At 34.9% G+C, this 20,377-nt stretch overlaps 2 protein-coding genes across 7 annotated transcripts in view; both read left to right on the plus strand.

The window, feature by feature from the left end:
• Positions 1-20,377, plus strand: part of LOC105348300 (S phase cyclin A-associated protein in the endoplasmic reticulum) — a 57,824-nt gene that overhangs the window by 27,908 nt on the left and 9,539 nt on the right. For all 4 annotated transcript variants that reach the window (XM_066088946.1, XM_066088947.1, XM_066088945.1 and 1 more), the window contains 5 exons: positions 150-262; positions 580-703; positions 996-1,255; positions 1,901-2,047; positions 11,527-11,764. In XM_066088946.1, coding sequence (XP_065945018.1) covers positions 150-262; positions 580-703; positions 996-1,255; positions 1,901-2,047; positions 11,527-11,764 — 882 coding nt within the window. The remainder of the gene's footprint in view (positions 1-149; positions 263-579; positions 704-995; positions 1,256-1,900; positions 2,048-11,526; positions 11,765-20,377) is intronic.
• LOC136276580 (uncharacterized) lies at positions 13,118-19,936 on the plus strand. 3 transcript variants are annotated; one of them, XM_066088951.1, is made up of 5 exons: positions 13,118-13,610; positions 14,722-14,825; positions 15,154-16,509; positions 16,670-16,820; positions 17,163-19,936. In XM_066088951.1, the coding sequence occupies exons 3-5, from the start codon at positions 16,165-16,167 to the stop codon at positions 17,732-17,734; spliced, it is 1,068 nt and encodes a 355-aa protein (XP_065945023.1). In that variant the 5' UTR covers positions 13,118-13,610; positions 14,722-14,825; positions 15,154-16,164; the 3' UTR covers positions 17,735-19,936. The 3 variants fall into 3 exon arrangements, 2 of the variants coding, with proteins under 2 accessions (XP_065945023.1, XP_065945022.1); XR_010715094.1 differs by lacking the exon at positions 13,118-13,610 and having other exon boundaries at positions 14,359-14,825; positions 15,154-16,514; positions 17,163-19,935; XM_066088950.1 differs by lacking the exon at positions 13,118-13,610 and having other exon boundaries at positions 14,366-14,825.

Consider the following 20,377-nt stretch of genomic DNA (forward strand, 5'->3'; position numbering starts at 1 on the left):
TTATGTCCAACAAAAAATCACTTCACATTGTAGGAAACAATGATGGTTTAATAAAAATAAGATAAGAAGAATTATTGCAATTTAATTCAAAATCTTCAAAGCAATTTCATTTTGTATGATTTTTAGAGTCCATTTATTTTTATCGACAGAGTGCCAATGACCAAGGGGCGCTGCGAGTGTTGGGGGGACTGAACAGTCTGAGTAGGATCCTCCATGTCCTGGACAACCCCTCCCCAGATCTACCCCCTGTCATCCCTATCAAGTAGGTCACATGTTACATTGACCTACTTTAATTCGGTCATGCTTTAAAAAGTCATGTATAAGTAAGGAATGAGTGGTCCAACTTCATATCTATTTATATTGCATTTTCTGGAATTCAACTATTCCTCTAAGGATTAATAAGGCTTGCAACAAGACCCATGAGATGGAGGTTTACAGTCTCTTTTTTTAACTTATTGTTAATAATTAGTTCCATTTATTTTGCTCTGACATTGACTGGGATTGAGGCAAAAAAAAAAACAACCAAGAATGAAAATTGCAGTGTATGATTGTCCCTACTGACTTTTCTGTCTGTTTTAGAACTCTGACCCTGGCCAGCACCGTGTGTAGACAGGCGTGTAAGAGTAACTATGACAACTGTCACTACATGCTGTTCACCAACAAGATCGGAGTCATCGCCGACCTACTCATACAGAGGCTCACAGTCAGTTATTGCATTGAAATGTTCATATAGGGGAAAATATCTACTCATACATATTGTGTATAAGCACATACAGAAACAATACAGTTAAATCAACAGTCCTTTTGAAGGCTTATATTTAGTAATAAGTATGGGGAAACACTTACTGTAGTTACTTTAGGAATGTTTAAGTGGAACATCCTCACACAAAAGATAGATGCTACGTTTGTATACGATATCTGACTTCTTTCATAGTTTTGTCATTGAGCAAAATTTCCACAGATTTTAGAATGAATCAACATAAATACACTTGTAGTACCTGTTACCTGATGCCCAGCCTCGCCCTGGATCAGGCCAATCAGCTGTCAGCTCCCTGTCTGGTGGTAGCACCACCAGTGGTACCACTGGTAGCCGCCTGCCCTACGACCCCCTGGCCGTCAGTCTGATGCAGCTCCTGTCCACCGTGCTCTCGTGCTTAGCTAAGCACAGCCCCGCCTCTAATGTCAGTGAAGCGTCCGCCGAACGGATGAGTGGAACCGTGGATACGGTGTCCACTCGCAGCAATGACCTGATTAGGTGAGTCATATGTAACGACCTCATTAGGTGAGTACACATAATTAGTAAAAACATGATCAGATGTGTCATTAGTAACGAAATGGTCAGGTGATTAAGGTATCTATTTATATCACTTCATCAAGTGATGGGTGAAGTAGAGCAACAACCTTTTCTAGTATATAGAGGGCAGTCAGGTCCAGTGAGAGGAATATGTGAACCAAGACAAGAAAGTATTCTCATCTGGTGGGGGGGGTAGGGTTTTTGAAGTTCATACCTTTCTCTATTTTTTTTTTCACTATGGCAATTGAAGAGATCAAAATTTATCTTTAAAACATGGAATGTTGCCATTAGCTGACTGCATAGGAAGTTCAACTTGCAGCACACAGGGTTAGGGTTGGAATCTGAGATTCAAATATTGCAATAATATTGTGTAACCCAATGGAATCCATTGAATCAAATATCAATGTTTCAATATATTTCTTCATTTGATGCCTGAATAATGTGATGAGTTATTAGTAAAATGCAAAGATAAAGTTTAAATCAGAGTTGTCTTTCTTTCTCTGAAGTTGGTTCCTTGTGTAATTGATGTGTGTGTTTGACTACATGTATCATATCAGAGTTACTGCTCTTTATACACATGGACTGATGATGTTGTTCTCTATACAGCTACGTGGTCAGTGTGGGTATTGTGGACAAGCTGACCCAGTATTTCCGTAAGGTCCAGGGCCCGATCGATGATGACAAAGACGGAGCCGAGTTCTTACAGCATAGCTTAGGACTTCTCGTCGCCATGACCAAAATCATGTCGAAACGGTAAGGGATATTGTAGTGTCTGGGGGATTGTAGTTTATCTATTGAGCGGTGTGGACTGAGATAGCCACTGCTGTATACAACACAGCATGGTAGCCATGAAAAAGGTCATGGCATTAGGTAAGTTGGAGGATTTCTGTACAGTCCTTACTGTTTCTGTATGAACCAGAATGCACAGTCACTGCAGCCTATCTTTTACAAAGACAGTGTATACTTGTATCAGTATATACATGTACAGTGAATCTGTATTTATATATGTGTATCAATCTCTACAGACCACACAGGTCATAAAGAACTCTGTATTTTTATTAAATTACACATGTGTAAACCTTTACCTCTGTAAATAGACAAAAACTCCTTTTCTCATTGACCGAGAGGAACGAGCAATGGTTTGTAAATTATATGGAACTTGTAGCAATACTGGTGTTGTATATCAGTTTGAAATAGGTTGTACATGTATTCCTATCTAAAGCCACTTTTACCAGTACTTACCAGTATATTAGTATGCCTGCATAGCATTTGCAGGTTATCATACCAATTTTAATGAAAAAAAGACTGTTTAATTTACTGCTGATCTTATATTTGCATCATTTCTCTATGTTTAACTTTTGATTAGGGCAGTTAGGCTTATGCACAAATGTAACTGGTTAGCTGTAAGATATAATGCACAGGAATGAAGTGTGAAAGCAAACATTGGGTACAACAGTCTGAGGAGATAAACTTCTGCATCCAGATAGTTTAAAGGTTTAGGGTACTACATGTAGCAGAAAGTGGTTAAGTCCCAGCAAATCAGTATTTTTATTTGCACCTCTGCTCATGTTGAATGGTCTGTGTATAGATAATAGAGCCAGGCTTCCTCCCTGTGATTTTAGTTTCTGGTCATTTCCTGTCTGTGTTCTTAATCTGCGACTCTGATCATACACCAACAAACAAATATCATCTTTTGATTTTAAGATCTGTAGATATAAAGTAAGCAGTTAAGCTTTATCAGTGGTGACAGGGGTCAGCAGTGAACCGTCTAACTGTAGGTGAACGTATATAATTAGATCTCTAGTTCTATTTGGTCTAAACTGCTGCAGGTGTCTGAATTTAATGTGGAAAAGATTGATAATTTGCTCCAGTGATTTCACTAGAAAATAAGCCGGTTATAACTCATTTGTTAATATTAAATCAGATTTTCTAGAAGTTTGAATAGAAAACATAAATAAATGTATCCGATCTGTCGGTAAATCCCAGATCTCCCCGATCTCATTGGCCATGTGACCTCCCCCTCACCCTTCACTCCATTTAGTGGCCATCTTTAAATCTGCATATTAGCCATGAAATGTGAAATAAAATCAGATAAAGCTTTAATTCTGTTGATATCTTCATTTTTCTCTGTCGTTTAAGTCCAATCTTGAGCATCAGGTCGCCATTTCAGTAGGTATAATGATTATTGACATACTTTATTTAGCGTTACTTGACTATTAACGCATTCACAATCACTCAGTCACACAAAAATAAAGCCAACTTGACAATTTTTATTTTGTTTATTAATCCCAGTTCATGATCTCTCAGAAAGATGAACACAAGTTCATACAAATCCCTCATCATCTGAACCCCAGGGCAGGCCTCCAGGGAGAAGCCCGGGGGTTCTGACATGAAAAATCCTTATTCATCAAGATGAGACCTGAATTATATTTACAGACTATCAGTTGCATCTAGGAAATATAAACAAAGGTTCTCAAAAACGTCTTAGTCATGAATATGCTGTGAACAAAACAGACTTTTCATTTATATTGTATAGATGTAGTAAATGCTTTGATAAATATTGTACCATGTGCTAAATAAGTATTGATGTGGTACTGTTTTGACCTGGGAAATATGATCTCAAAAGGTAGTTTACTTGGTATGCAAAGAGATACAGATTCAGAGACAATGTGTAGATGGTTGGAGGTTGTTGCTGAACACTGCATTGTCGGATACCCACGGGTGATCGCGTCTTGCTTATCACTGGTGATAAGTAAAAAGTGCAATCACCGGTGGGTATCTGAGGATGTGAACACTGCAGTTGGCTAATGATAAAATTCTATGAAGCCATATACTGCTTCACATCTCTCAATACTACATATAGAGTCCCATGTATTGTCTCACAGGTATAACCAACCCCCACCCCAGCCCATTTTCTGACCCTCCAACCAACCCCACCCCTGACCCCCAATTCTCTGGCTCCATGCTTTATTACACATGTATGTCTTATTTGTTGGATGGTAGTGTGTGTCTGGTGAGAATGTTGAGGGCTATTGTTTTCACTTTTTTCTAATAAGTGATGCCAACTTTTGAAAATTTATCTTCATAGAATGATGTCTTTCATGGCAAAATTTTTCATGACATTTGGGAATGTTGCCCCTTCTGTTGCAACACCAATCTTCAAGTTTATTGTGTGCCCTTGATAAATTCAATATAACAATAAAAGAAACTGACAAACAAAACAAAACAGAATTACTAGTATTAAACACATGACTTTATCAGATTCAGACAATAAGACAATTATACATATGTTACATACTCCGTATTCAACTTTAAGTCCAAATTAGGTCCATATTCAATTAAGTCAGTGGTAAAAAATCAGCAACCAGAAAAAAAGGATGCTTTATCAAATTGTGTCACCATGACGATAACATACAAAAATTATAACGCGTCAAATAAATGCAGTGATAAGGAAATAAGAAAGTTGCGGTTTGTTGTAAATGGGTTTTTTTATTATGATATATAGGCATATTTGAAATTCCAATCAGGAGACAAAGATTTGCCTTGAAGATTTCTGAGAATTAAAATAATCTGTCTTAAATCAACAATGTTGGTATATATGTTTATCACACATAAAATTAACTCTAGTTCAATTTAGAATTCATGCATGAGTTTACAAATACTAATAGATGATATTTCTAGATAATTGTGAGATAATGTCATTGATTCTCTTATGATCAGCAGTTGCCAATGTCTAAGCCTTCAGAAGGAAAATGTGGCTTAACAAAAATGGCTGATTGGACAGATATAGGATGTTCATGCTATGATTTTATTAACGATCCATCATTTGACTCCAAAAAAAAAAAAGAACCTTCACCCATTTAGGTGTGGGAGGTCATAGGAAGTGACCCACTTTGATTTATACATATGTGTACAAGTAGGATTGAGCAGTCACATCACCACGCACAAGGTGGGTTTTTTTTCAGATTGATCATGAAATAGCTGCATGTAATGAAAACGGTACATTCCTATGATAAAATAGAATCTCATTGAGCCCAACTTACACCCCGCCCACTCAAAACATACTATCAGGAATATATTCAACTTTTTAATAATATCAATGTTTTACAAAAATTTCAATACAGCATACAGATATTTTAAATTTTATTTTCTTATATGTATTACTCCAGATTGATCATGAAACAGCTGCATGTAATTAAAATGGTACATTCCTATGATGAAATAGAATCTCATTCAGCCCTTCCTGGACCCCATCCACTCAATTCAATATTTTATTGTCACAATGTTTTACAAAAATTTCAATACAGCATACAGATATTTTGATTTTATTTTCTTATATGTATTACTCATGCAAATTTACTATCACAAAGAGGATGTTGAAATGTAAACACAAAGAATGTGGTCTACTTGCTCATTATTAGAAATACGGGGTATGGCTCAGCATAGTTCTCAGAAAGGTAGAAAGTTGGTCCAGTGAATCCATGAGAGCCAGACGTCTGTCTTGAGACTGTCCATTCTGTCCTTCAGAGATCTGACATTACACCACTCTCACTGTCATCTTGTCTCTTCCTTTACCCTGACCAGCTTTCCTTTTCAGAGCTGATGAGGATCCCGTCGTATTTTGTGGGATTTCCTTTAAGCTGTTGTAAGCACTCTCTGTCTGTAGCTCTCTGAGCAGCGGTCGTTTGTGAGTATAATTTGTCTGGTATTTGGGGTCATGTAGGGACCTGTAATTATCTGGCCAGAGCTGAGTGGGGACCTGTTATTATCTGATGAGGGCCGTGACAAGTCATGACAATGATGAGCGAGGGCTTCCACCGATCTGTAATTAACCATTGTGAGGGGGAGGGAACCAAGAAACCCAATACTGGTCCCTCAGGAAAGCAAGGGATCAATATTGAGCAGTCTGAATTACTGCTGAATTGTGTGATTTTCTGTTGTTTTAAACTATTTGTTTTAAGTTTCTTTTTCTGCGGGCATAAGTTTAATATGTGATTTAATTTTGAAATAGGTACATTTAATTTTTGATATTCTGAACTTATATGTTATTTATTAGTATATTTCTGACTTTTGATGACTCATTATTAATCTTAGACTTACAGAAAATATACCCTTTTCCGCCCTGTGCGATATAAATCGAAAATTTTCCTACCCGTGTGATATAAACCGTAGGGGTGTGATATAAAATTCATATCACACTCCTCTCCAGCAATATTCAGATGTTATATCACACCCCTTTCCGTTAATCATCGGCTGTTATGACATAGAGTTCGGTATGCACCATTTAATACCCATCTCCAGGTATGTTGTCAAATAGTTACATCGGCGTCAACTTGGTATACAAACAGCTGGCGCAAAATTTTCAGGGAAGTTTGTTAGAAATGGAATACATAGACACGGAGCAATTTTTTAACAATAGTCATTCATCGAATGATGTTATTTAATGTTTCTTGAATATTAACTATAAGTATATGATATAAAAATCATAACATGGCAATTTTTATATTGCATCCTATATCAATTTGATGTCCTTGACCCATATTATATGTGTCTAAGTGTGAAAGTAATGAATCAAAACCTCATTGAGTACATGAAACAAAATAACCCCACACAGAGGTCAAACAAAATAACCCCAAACAGAGGCCAAACAAAATAACCCCACACAGAGGCCAAACAAAATAACTACACACGGAGGTCAAACAAAATAACTACACACAGAGGTCAAACAAAATAACCCCACACAGAGGTCAAACAAAATAACCCCACACAGAGGTCAGACAAAATAACCACACACAGAGTTCAAACAAAATAACCTCACGAGAGGTCAAACAAAATAACCCCACACAGAGGTCAAACAAAATAACCTCACACAGGGGTCAAACAAAATAACCCCACACAGAGGTCAAACAAAATAACCCCACACAGAGGTCAAACAAAATAACCCCACACAGAGGCCAAACAAAATAACTACACACAGAGGTCAAACAAAATAACCCCACACAGAGGTCAAACAAAATAACCCCACACAGAGGTCAAACAAAATAACCAACCAAAGAGGTCAAACAAAATAAAATCCCTATTTCAAGGTCATTTTTTTATGTCCTACACTCCCAAGCTAGAGCCACAGAGATGAAGGTCATGTTTTGATGGAGCTTACCTCAAATAATGTGTACAGGAATAAAGTTCAAATTGCTGTTACTAGGGACAGACTTTATATAAAGGGATCTTACCTTACCTTAGTACAGGTAATTAATACCTGATTAAATGGACAAGGTTACTGTAAATGTATTACATTTGGAGAGTATGATATATTTGGTGAAAAACTAGTTTTGGAACAAGTTGGCGTGGATTTGAACTTGCATATGAGACTTACATATACATGGCATTTAGCGATGTACATGATTTAGCGGTAGCTGCTAAAAGTGCTAAATAGAATACACAGACAAAGATTGTACGTCTAAATTACTCTTACTAATCAGCTATCTATTTGACCTTTTTAGAAAGTATATCCTTATTCAGTTTTCATTATAACTTATTTTTCCTGTAAAATGTACCATTTTTAACCGGGTTTTCCGACGAAAAAATCCGGTTATTAAAATTGTGAAAATGGCGGGCGGCTGCCAAAAGGGTACCCTCATTGTACGGATAACTCCTCCTACAGTTTTCAAGATAGGAAGTTGTTCTTTTGCAGATCAATTGTACATATATCAGAGGTACCGGTATGCATATATTGCTAGGATTTTGATTTCTGATTATTTATGAAAAAAATACCAGCTTTTGAACTTAGTCATTTTTTGGCAAAATATTGCATATAGGGTACCCTCTTTGTACGGATAACTCCTCCTACAGTTTTCAAGATAGGAAGTTGTTCTTTTGCAGATCAATTGTACATATATCAGAGGTATGCATATATTGCTAGGATTTTGATTTCTGATTATTTATGAAAAAAATACCAGCTTTTGAACTTCGTCATTTTTTGGCAAAATATTGCATATAGGGTACCCTTTCACCTTATCCATTTCACTGGATACGGGTTGACGTGGATTATGGATACAGTTCACATAAAAGAAAACCTGGTTTGCTGTCACATTGACAGCTTTTCACTTGTTACACTCTTAAAATACTAGTGTATGATGACAGGTGTTACTGAAACCTGATCTCAATTAACTGTGGCCTTGACAACTCATTGAATGATCATGCAATGTATTCTTGATAAATGAAACAATATCTTAATATATAACCATAAAGTGGGCATTTCATAGCGATGTCAACGACCTAGCCGTTATCATTTCATTTAATGTTGAGATGTTGTGTCAGCAATATTGATTGATACATGTAGTTGCAAAAAAAAAGAAATATTAAAGATTAAAAAAAAATATTCTAAGCTAAAAAAAATCATTTCACACATAGATCTTTTAGGAACATTTCCTGTGGTTTAGATGTATTCTATGATATTAAAATGAAAGCTATTTATAAACTAATAAAAAAATACATCACATTGATTTTGACTAAAAAAGCTGACAGTAAAATTCTTAAAGGTAATACATTGCTACAGCCAGTCAGGTGGCAGGCATCCCCCATCCCTACAAAAAAATGAAATGAAAGATTTGAAAATGTACATTAATTAATTTTATCATAATTTGCAATGAGAGAAAAAAGCTACGAAGAGCGAGAAATGTTTGCTTTTTAATTACATCCCAACTGTTCCAAGTTTTGCCATATTTCAATCTTTTTAATTTATTGCAATCTTTGTGATTTTTTCTCCCCCTCTGATGAGCATTAACCATGACCACGATATCAATGCATCTGTCAGAGTGGTCTTTTCCTGTAATGAAATTGAGTTAAAATGTATTTGTGTGCTATATCTTTATTGTCCAATTAACCAGCCTTCGTTAGCTCAAGTCAAGCTTGCGTCCAATTCTGTGACCAAAACCATTCATATTTCATACCCCTCTTAGAGAAAATGAATTGAGAAAATAATATAATTTTGGAAAATTTGAGTAAATGTGTTTTCAATGGCACAAAAACTTGAGGGCTAACATAATGAGTTGTATTGTTGGTGGCATAAGGCAAAACATTTACGTAACGTTGCTCCAGTAATCACTGATGAGATCGTGGAGATGCAGGTGTTTTCTCCTGTATTTTCACAGTTGATGTCTCAATTGATGTAATCCCGTCGCAGGTGAATGAGAAATTGTAGACCAAACAAAACTAGTCGTCCAATTTTCTCGTTCAATGAAATCAATGCAGATAAATATTCTGTTTGTACCTGAAGCATGAATTTTTTATAATTTAATTTACAGTTTCACACTTTTGAGGCCATTTTAGTTAATAAATTAAATATCCATTCTGGCTTCAATCCACGGTTCCACAGAACTTGTTTTCTTATGTTCCTGTAAATTTATGGTCCAGGTTGTACATCAGTCAGCAATATTTTCCAGAACAAACGAAAGAAATAACTTTTTTTTTTTGGTATGTAAAGTGAAAGATGATTTGAGAGGGATATTATTAAAGGTACAGTTGAAAAGATAAAAAGAGAGTAATAATGTTTCTCTATAGAAATTGAATTTTTTTAAATTTAAGACCACACTGATTTTGCCAATTCATTTCTTGACAGTGATACAGCATTAGATTTTATTGGATAATTTTCATATTTATATTTTTTTTTTATACACCCATGTTACTTCTCTCAACTGTAAAGCAGATAAACACACTTATTAAAAATAAAGAGCTTCATGTACAACACTATGCATTTGTATAAATTTTTGGCAGTTTTTAAGCCAGAATTATATGCCTCTGCTGTCCAATTATATTCAATTTAAACTCAGTTGGATTCAGTGGTTTCATATCAGATTTATGGCAGATCGTGCATCTTGTGGTGGAAATGTTTCATGGGCTTCTAAGCAGACACATATGATATGGCCGTTGTTGCATGTGTCCACATGCAAGGGAAAAAAAACAAAATCTGTGCGAGATAGAAAATCAGTTTAATTGTAAACACGGTACCCGCCAAAGACCGCAGATATTAAATTATCTGCTCAAATGACCACTGACAAAGATAACACATTAGGGCTGTCAGGATAATTCCCGGCTTTATAGTCCTAATCTCTATCAAATATGACAACCTTAAATTTACCAAATTATATTGCACAGAATGATTCAGTTAGAAGTCCCCATCCAAGTCTCGGAGGGATTGCCTAATGGTGCGTTTGGGGGGGCTTATTGCGGCCCGAACATTCGATTATGTTCCGGACTTAAATCCAATTCCATCTTCCCAAGACACCAGTCTTCAGCAGTGACTACGATTCATATAATATTGATAAAATATGATTCATTTATGGATAGAAAATAATATGTTTTTCATACTGAAAATATAATTAAGGCCCACAAGATATAATTATAGCTGTCGCATTGATCTGATAAATCTATTTAAGACTATCATTTTTTGTAAATAAAGACCAATAATGTAGCGGTTCCCGGTGGTTTATGCTCCGGAGTTTGTGCTCACATCTGATGCAAGATTTCCTTTTATCTCCTTTTTTTTCTACAGAAATTTCCCCCCATTTTATCTTCTGTATCTGACCATAATAAGATTTTGTGGTAAATTATTGTTAAGGAACTTCAGTTGTTTTGTCTGATTCCATTTTTTTTCAGCTGTGGACTTTCAAAAAACCTGAATGAATAATAACTCATTTTTAGCAGACCTAAGTGTCTTCATCTAATTCAGTGGACCAGTACAGGCAGTGAAACCTCAGTGGTTCAGGATTACAACAAGATTTCTGTTGGAATATTGTCAAATCATATCATACAGTTGAATTCTGATATCTTTCATATACAATATTTGAAATACTGTTGAGATATTGAAGAAAATTAAAACCACTATTTACACGTCTGTATCTCAAGTCCTTGGATATCTTAAATTCTCGATCTTTTCAAGGTTGAGAACAAGAATTGACTGTACATTTGAATACTGTGAAATCTTTTAAATTTGTAGGGGTCAATTTTTTTAAGTTTTGTGGCGATGTGATATTGTGGATTAACATGAACTTATTTAGAAATTAGAATAAGTGCTATTTCATAATTCATTTGAGGTTTTCATTAATGAATATGGGTACCCACAAAAATCCACAAAAAAATTGAGCCTTTTTGACAGATTCTAGTGTTTCTACAAAACATGTAAGTGTTCTCTCCATTGACTGTACAGTTGAGTAACTTTCATTTTCTGTTCCCAGAAATGCGGCCATCTTTGAGCGTAAGAAACAGGAGGACCCGACCCAGTTGATTAGTACGTACGAGGCGACGGAGCTGGTGGGCATCGTGTCCTTGCTGTATGGCATGCTGCTCCACTCGGGTGCCCCCAGCAGGGGGGATCTGTCCCCGCCCGAACTCCCCCAGCACACCATGGCTGTCATACTGACCGGCATCAAGATGCTCAACAACATGGCCACCTTTAGTCTGGAGATGTTACAGGTAACTTATGTGTTATGTAAGGCAACTGTTCGGGTAACTTATGTGTTATGTAAGGCAACTGTTAAAGGCAACTTATATGTAATGTAAGACAACTGTTACAGATAACTTATGTGTTATGTAAGGCAACTGTTACAGGTAACTTATGTGTAATGTAAGGCAACTGTTACGGGTAACTTATGTGTATTGTAAGTCACCTGTTACAGGTAACTTGTGTGTAATGTAAGACAACTGTTATAGGTAACTTGTGTGTAATGTAAGGCAACTGTTACAGCTGGGTTACTCTTTGGTGTTTTGCTACAGGTAACTAATGTGTAATATGACAGGTAACTGGTGTACTGTAACAATGTGTAAAGATAACGAGTAACTGGTGAAGTGCTACAACTTTCAGGTAGACAATGGGTAATGTTACACACCGGTTACAGGTAACTTGAATTACAGTTTGTAATAAAGATATGCTCTTGGTAACTGTTAAACTCTTGTGATGATCCCAAAAATGAAAATGTAATACACTGTAGTTATTATGCATTTGAATTGCATTTGAATAATGATTTTAAAATACATGTACAAATGAGGGTAAGGGGGCATAATAAGTAAAAATCAAATGGTTATTAAAATATGCATTTTAATCAGGGTTTAATGAAGTAAAATGCAGCTTTTAATAAGTACTATAATATTTTTCTCTTTACACTGTTGGTTATTGTTAAGGACAATTTTATAATTCAAATACTGATGTTTTTAATGTATGTAAAAGGGTACTGTATGTAAAACATTGTTTTGTAAAAAAAAAAATAAAAAAAAATTAAACAATATTTTCTCTGCACTTAAATTTTAATTAAGAATGTACCAGCTAAACTTTTAAATGAGGAATCTGGTTAGCTGTAGATTGTCTTAGAACAGGTTATTTTGATAGCTGGACAAAGCATTCTATGATTGGAGAGATGTTTAGGTCTTTAGTAGCACGAGCTGAACTTCAGAGAATATTGTAACTGCATAAAAGGTCATCTTTAATAGTGGCAGAATGCAGCATTGCCACCTTATAATAGCTCTGATGTATACATCCAGGGAAGGATCTTTGTAATCAATGTTAAAGTTTCAATGGATCTGGCCTTGAAACTCTCATGCTCTGAAAAGCAAACTGTTTCGTTTGAAGTTTGTCCTTGGTGATATTGTCTACATTACAGGGAAAGTAGATGGCCTTCGTTCTGCTATATTTATCTCAGGGATAATTTATTACAAGGAGGGTGTCTTTGCACCTTGTACAGAACTTTGTATCAATTGTATATCTGTATCACTATGTATACATCACTGGGTTCTGTCTCAGTTAAATTTATGCAAAATTATATTTCCTATGAAATGGAAAGAACTTGATTCAGTTGATGTGATATTACGCCCTCAAATTTACCAAAAAATTAACTGCACTCTTGAAAAATAAATTGTACCGTAAATATATATTTAATATATGTATTATTTAAATATGGAATAAAATTTTGCCGATATTGCCTCGAAGATGATTTTTTTACGTGAAATTCTCCGGCGGAATTACAATTTCCGGAAAAAATTGGTAAAATCGGCAGTATAATTCAGCATTTTACTGTGTGCGCATTGATTTACCAAGTTCTTACTTTGCCAAAAAATAAAACTCTATAGGAGCGACTTCCATGCCGAAAATCACGATGGTAAAATTCTGCGCACTATGTTAATTTCTAAAAAAAACAAACAGATTTTTGAGTTGTTTCCCTTTCGCTGTGTAAACAGTATGACGTCACCGTAGTGACAAACGCAGACGAATGATCGAGGTGTCCGAGTTTAATTTGGAGAAATCCAAGACTGCCACTTTTGTTTATAGGTAAGTTTAAATCCATAGAATTGTACAGTGTCAAACTGCCATGAAAAAAAGAACTAAACCATGTAAACCTGTCCCTCTTCTTCATTTGCATGTAGAGACGACTTGAACACAAAATGCACACAATCGTCTCCTGGTACTGTAACACTATGTAAGCGATTTCACTAGTATTTAGTAATCCACCTACATTGTGTAATTAATACACTCATTAAATAAAACATTTTATTCAGTGTGTTTACATATACATGCATTTTAATGGTCATTTTGAAGGTTACAGATGTACATGTATATCGATATACACTCGGACAGTACTGGTTTAGGGTAGGCCTATAACAATAATGGACAATTTTCGTCGTCAGTTGTGAATTTGTGGACTTGATCACAGTTTATCAATGGACGTTTGGTCATATTTTTTTTTATAATTTGTTCATTATGAGAGGTATATAGCGCATTTCACACATGCACCGTGTGTTTCCCTATAAACAATTGGAAAGTACCTGTTACTATAAATAGATTTACTTGGCGTATTGAATTTAGGTAGCCAAGTTTATAAAATAGATTTGTGGAACTACTTTTATACGAACTTTGGTATGTGATGAAAAATATACTCATGTTTATGGTCCAATAGATAATTTGTTTTTAGGATTACAAGTTATTTTACAGCTTTAAACTGTTTTAAAAAAACTAGAATTATATCTGGATATATTTGCTAAAGATATTATGTCATATCTGTACGTGTGTATACCGGTACGTAGCTGTTAGAACACTTGATACAAATTATTTTTTTAATAGCTGTATGTATTAACGAATGAAAAGACAAAATATTATGAAGTTTTAATATTGTATTGTCTATGATGTCCCATATTGAGTCATGTACATTAATTGTGTGAGCATTTTAACATGTGAATTATGTACATAATGTTAATGTATGAGACACTTCAAAAAATATATCTAAACTTAAATTTGCTTTAATCTTGGCCCCTGGTAGGTTAGGCGATTAAAGGAAAGTTTGACAATGATCAAAAATTACATAGAAAATGAAAAAAAAACTAATAAACTGTTTATTTGGTTCATTATATTTATGAATTATAAAGGGCAATATTGGGTATTGTAGATTCAAGTTTATTCAATACATGACCATGGCCTAAGAAAGATATGACTGCCACAATAATTAGAGTACAATAGTTTCACCTAGGCATGGGAAAAGAACTCTTTAAGGTAGGATATTATTTATATAATTATTTTTTGTAAAAAAAAAAAATCTAAAGGGTAATTAGGCCATTATTGAAGAAAAAAATATAAGAATATAAGAAGAAAAAAGAAAAAGTATCAAAAATACAGCAAGCCAATTAAATTGCATGACCAACTGAGTTGCTGTGGCCCATTGGTTATATATACAATCTTGCCAATATTTATCATTAATCATAATTAATGCATTATATAATTATTAGTACATCTGCTTACATATTTGTCAACAGACGTTGGTAAACTTGCTTATTATAGTGGTGCACAAATTAATTAATTTACTGCTTATTATATTTAATAGCATATGAGGAAAAGAGAATATCCTTGTGTTTGCTGTAAGAAACGAACAAACCAGAGAGATCGACGTACTGTGACAGCTGCACAACGACTAGTTCTCCAGAAGTGGACTGTAGGCGATGTGTCTGAGGATGAAGTGTTGTGTAGTTTGTGTCGAGTGAAGGTACATTCTCATCTTAAGCGGAGGAAAAGTGAACAACAAAACTTGGAGCATGAGTTAAGAGACACAGCTCCCTTCTCTCCTCCAGAGAGGAAGCAAATTAATGCTAGGAATGCTGCCATTCACAGTCCTCCATCAGTAACCCTGACAGTGCCCTCCACATCTTCCAGTCATTCCAGCTGCTTCATCTGCAGAAAACCTGGGCCAAAGTTGGTTGTGGTGTCATCAAATGAACGTCACTCTGTTTTTTTACAACAAGGAGTATTGATTCCGCCAGGTTCAAGATGCTGCACACGTCATCTCCCCAATGGAAGATTCACTGAAGAGGCACTAGAAAAAATTTCCTCATTTTCAGAAACATCTACACTTAACAGGACATCTATTGTTGATATGCTTATGTATCTAAGGGAGATTGCTCTGCTAAATGGAGGGAAAAGAATAGACTTTGATGATCCAAATGCATTGAGTGACCAAGAGTATGTCAACCTCACTGGAATAAATAAAGTCTCCTTTGATGATCTGCTATCAGCTGTAGATGGAAAGGTAAAGAACACATCCACTCGCAGTGTTAGAACCAGCCTTGGAATTTTTCTCCTTAAGATGAGATGTGGTCTGTCCAATGAAATGCTGTCAACACTATTAAATGTTTCAAAGTCGAGCATTCGTCGCGCCATCTCGGTAGTGAGGAGAACACTGATGGAGACATTTGTACCAAACAATGTTGGGTTTCAGCACATCTCCAGAGAGGATGTTATAAATAAGCATACCAGGCCATTAGCAGAGTCTCTTTTTGGTGGTACTGGCACCCAAGCCATTCTTGTTTTAGACGGCACATACATTTATATACAATAAAGTATGAACTTTGCCTTTCAAAGGAAATCATATAGCATGCATAAGGGTCGTCCATTGGTGAAGCCAATGATTGTTGTAACAACTAGTGGCTATTACCTCTCTGTTCTTGGACCATATGTAGCGAAGAACAATGATGCTGCAATCTTGAGCCACATCATGAAGACTAACAAAGAAGATGTGTTGAAGTGGATCGAAGAGAGAGATGTGTTTGTTGTAGACAGAGGCTTTCGGGATTCCTTGACATTACTTGAAGACCTTGGATTAGTATCTGCCATGCCTGCATTTATGAAGAAAGGTGAAAAGCAAATGTCAACAGCAGATGCAAATACAAGCCGTTTAGTGACCAAGGTAAGGTATGCTATATACAGCATTATTCTAATTTATAAATAAGAAAGAATCAGGAGAGAGAGAGAGAGAGAGAGAGGAGAGAAAGAGAGAGAGAAAGAGAGAGTTGCTATATATTAGTATATTCACATAGAGTTGATCTCTTTTATTATTTATGTTACAGATACGCTGGGTGGTAGAATCTGCTAATGCAAGGATAAAGAGGTGGAAGTTTTTTGACCGTGTCCTTCCTTCGTCCCAGGTGCCGTTCATTAGTGACTTCATCAAGATTGTGTGTGGAATATCAAACAAGTACTTTCCACCTTTGTCAACTGGTATGTATATATGCTTTGAAAATGATAGCCATGAATAATGGAACTTCTTTATATTCAAGTCACTTAATTAAGTCACTACAAGTATAATATTGTTAAGTGTACACGATGCTAGTGAAGAAATGTGAGTGTATTACAGTATTTTGTTTATCCCTGATCATCCGATTTTACTTGGTTTTGGGTATAAACATATATCACCAATCAGTTTATTTTGTTTCATCTTTAATTTTGTGTATCAATTGTAGAGTATGCTATATTCAGTGTATGTTAGGACCCACGCTGTTAGATCCTTGGGTCTCTTAGTTTTTTGTTACATGTACATTACATTTCATGAATTATCTTTAGGTTGCACTGAGGAAGACTCTCTTGTAGCAGCTAAGATGCAGTACCTGTCCAGACAAATCAATCAACTAAAAGAGGAAGTAGAAGAAAGGAAACTGGATACCCGCTCAGCGATCTGGAAACACCCTGACGAGCTTCAGGATTTTCCTCGTCTTGATGAAGATCAACTTCGAGAGCTGACCTGTGGCACATATCAAGTGAAGCTTGCTAGTAGTTATGCAGAGGAACACTTTGGGAATGGATGTGATATCATGGTTCATAAAGAAGACCCGTCCTTGATAAGAGTCAGGATTAGGAGCCGGCATATTTCCTCAAAGTCTTACCTTCTTTGGATACGATATGATGAGGGAAGCGTGATTGGATGGTATTGTAGATGTCGTGCTGGGGCAAGAGTAGTGGGTATGTGTGCCCACATTGCCGCAGTTTTATGGTATATTGGTTTAGGACGTGACATGGAGTCCTTAAGATCTGTAAGGGACTGGAGCAAGTTCATTGATGATGCAGCTGTTATTCCAGATGCAATTGATGAGTCAGAATCAGAGGATGATTCCTCAGAGTGCTTGAATGAACAATAGACTGCCTGTTCTTCATAGATATAAATGTGTACCATACATGTATATACATGCTACCTGCATTGCCAATTGCCTCAATTTTTATTATGATCTATTCAGTTATTGTTATAATATTCTGCAGTCTATTTTGTTTAAGTAGACTGAATTAATATTAACCTTAATTCATTTAGGGAAGCGGATTTACATGAAAACTTTTGTGTGAGTTTAATGTTGGATGCATGCAGAAATAATCTGCCCCAGATGTAAACAACAGTTTTTTTTCAAGTAAATTAGCTAGTGTGGTTTTATGTCAAAGGTGGAACTTGGCCAACCATATGTATAGATATGCTATAAGTTTAATCAATGTCAATTAATTTTTTTTGTGTAATTCATGTACTCAAAATATCTGATGCAGTTACCCAGTACATGTATTTAAATTGGAATTGCACTAATTATGGTATTACTCTTGAAAGTAAACTGTTTAATTACCAAATTAATTTTGTTAACATTCTGACAGTTTGTTATTGTCATTTTTCATAGAGGTATGATTTTTTTTTCAATTAATGTTGTGTGTGTTACAGAGAAAAAAATTGTAGTAGTATAAACTTTCTTTGTAGTTTTTCTTTAAACACGCACATTTCAACTAAATAATTTATTTGTACAGTGGTAATTTTCTTTATACACTGTATATTGTTTAATCCTCAGTTTTATGCATAAAATACTTATTTCATCCCCCCAAGGTTGTTTCCTCATAGTAGTTTTGCTAGACAATGAAGAAATCGAATAATATGAATTTATTTAGACTTTTTAAAATTCAACAAGACAGCTTTTTTGTAAGCATGTTAATTAAATTATTTTACAATTGGTTAGAAATTACAAATGATTTGATCATCTTTATTGAATATGTTTTTGGGGAGATGAAGCATGTTTAATTTTATTTATCTTTGCTATCACCATGATCACTTATTTTGTAGTGATATGTGCCAGTTTACTCAGAATTGTACCTTAAAAGGTACATTGGATATGTTACATGCGCTGAGAAAATTAAACACTTCATAGGGCCTAGCCTTTCATTTTCATTCCGCACTTTGTTGGAAATATTTAAAGGATAATCACTTTTAGATTTCATGGATTATTTTGTTATATTACATTGTTGACTTCAGAGCAACATATACATGTAGACCGACTGTTTGTCCATTTGTCTATCAAACCTCATATCTTGACCAGAGGTACGAATTTCACATTTATTTGGCTCATGTATCGCATTGAAAAAAAGACTGTATACAGTATAATATAAATTAAACTTTAAAATGCTTTTTGGCATAGGTACTGGTTTTTCTTTTGAGCATGTTCAAAAAAACATATAGGCATGTAAATATATTGTCTGTCTGATCTTGATTTGGGCTTATTTGAAATAAAAGTACTTAAAATCATTGATATATATCAAGAATTTTGTGAAGTTTGACTTGCATGTGTAACTAGTATTTTAGTAAGAATGTCTCTCAAATGTTTTAATGACTTGTACCAAACATGCGCCATAAGTTCCAAAGCTTTCTGTTGGCAGTTGAACATCCATCAACCACAAGAAAACTTCTGTTATTCTCGACAGAAAAAACCCCAAAAGAAGTTCTTTGATTAAATAAAAATGTCATTTGTGCTTTAACAAAGATTCCATTTATAGCTGTATTTTTCTAAAAACAGAATCAATATAATATGGAATAATGTTTTTTGATTGTGAGTCTTGAAAATTGTTAAATCTAACTTGTTTAAATATTCGTAAAAATAATCCCAACAAACTGTTGTTGACTTGATAGAAAAGATTTGATGGAGGTCTGTGTTATTTTGATTCTTTTGTTAGTTCTGGATACTTATCCCGACTTTTTGGCTGATAAGTCTTTAAAATTTAAATTGTTGAAATAAAAAAATTAAACTGTGAACTGTTAATTTGGAAACAAAATATTAATGAATCTATTTCAAATTAAGTATGGATTAAAAATTGCCCAGGTCTTAAAGATATATGACGTCATGACGTTGCAAATATGCGACGTAACGATAGCGTAACCATGCTATATTCAACAACCTTGTGTGGGGTGACTAAATGCCTGACTAAATTTATTTTGATAAATTCTTATTCTACACGTTCTTGAGTCGATATTGTAAAAAAATTAGCTAATTTGAAAGAGGGCCAATTTTTAAGGGAAGTGAACCAGGTCCTTTAGGGCATGAAGTTTATAAAGGCCATATGTAATTGCTGTAATTTTCTCCCAATTGAAATCCAGTCCATGAAAACACATGTATATGAACATTAAACAATCTAGAATTTTTCACATATAATGTTAAAAGATTGCAAAGGTTTGATAATTTTAACACGTTTTTCAATTTTTTGAGATAGGCCCATTTCATATCACCATCATGACCTTTAAATTTTCATACATATATTAGGCAGTTGTATCATTTCATAAAAAGTGATTACCGGTAAATAAAATATAAAATTAAAGTTGGTGACTTAATGAATTGAGACAAAAGACTATCATAATTAACACTAACACTAAACATGCTAAAAGCATAATTATAACATTTTTGATTGAAACTTGAATCCGGTTTAAAATGTTGATGCAGGTCTCTGGTTTGGTAAATGCTAATTCTTATTTCATTGGTGCCTGACAG

The sequence above is a fragment of the Magallana gigas genome, chromosome 6, assembly GCF_963853765.1.
Source record: "Magallana gigas chromosome 6, xbMagGiga1.1, whole genome shotgun sequence".
NCBI lineage: Eukaryota > Metazoa > Mollusca > Bivalvia > Ostreida > Ostreidae > Magallana > Magallana gigas.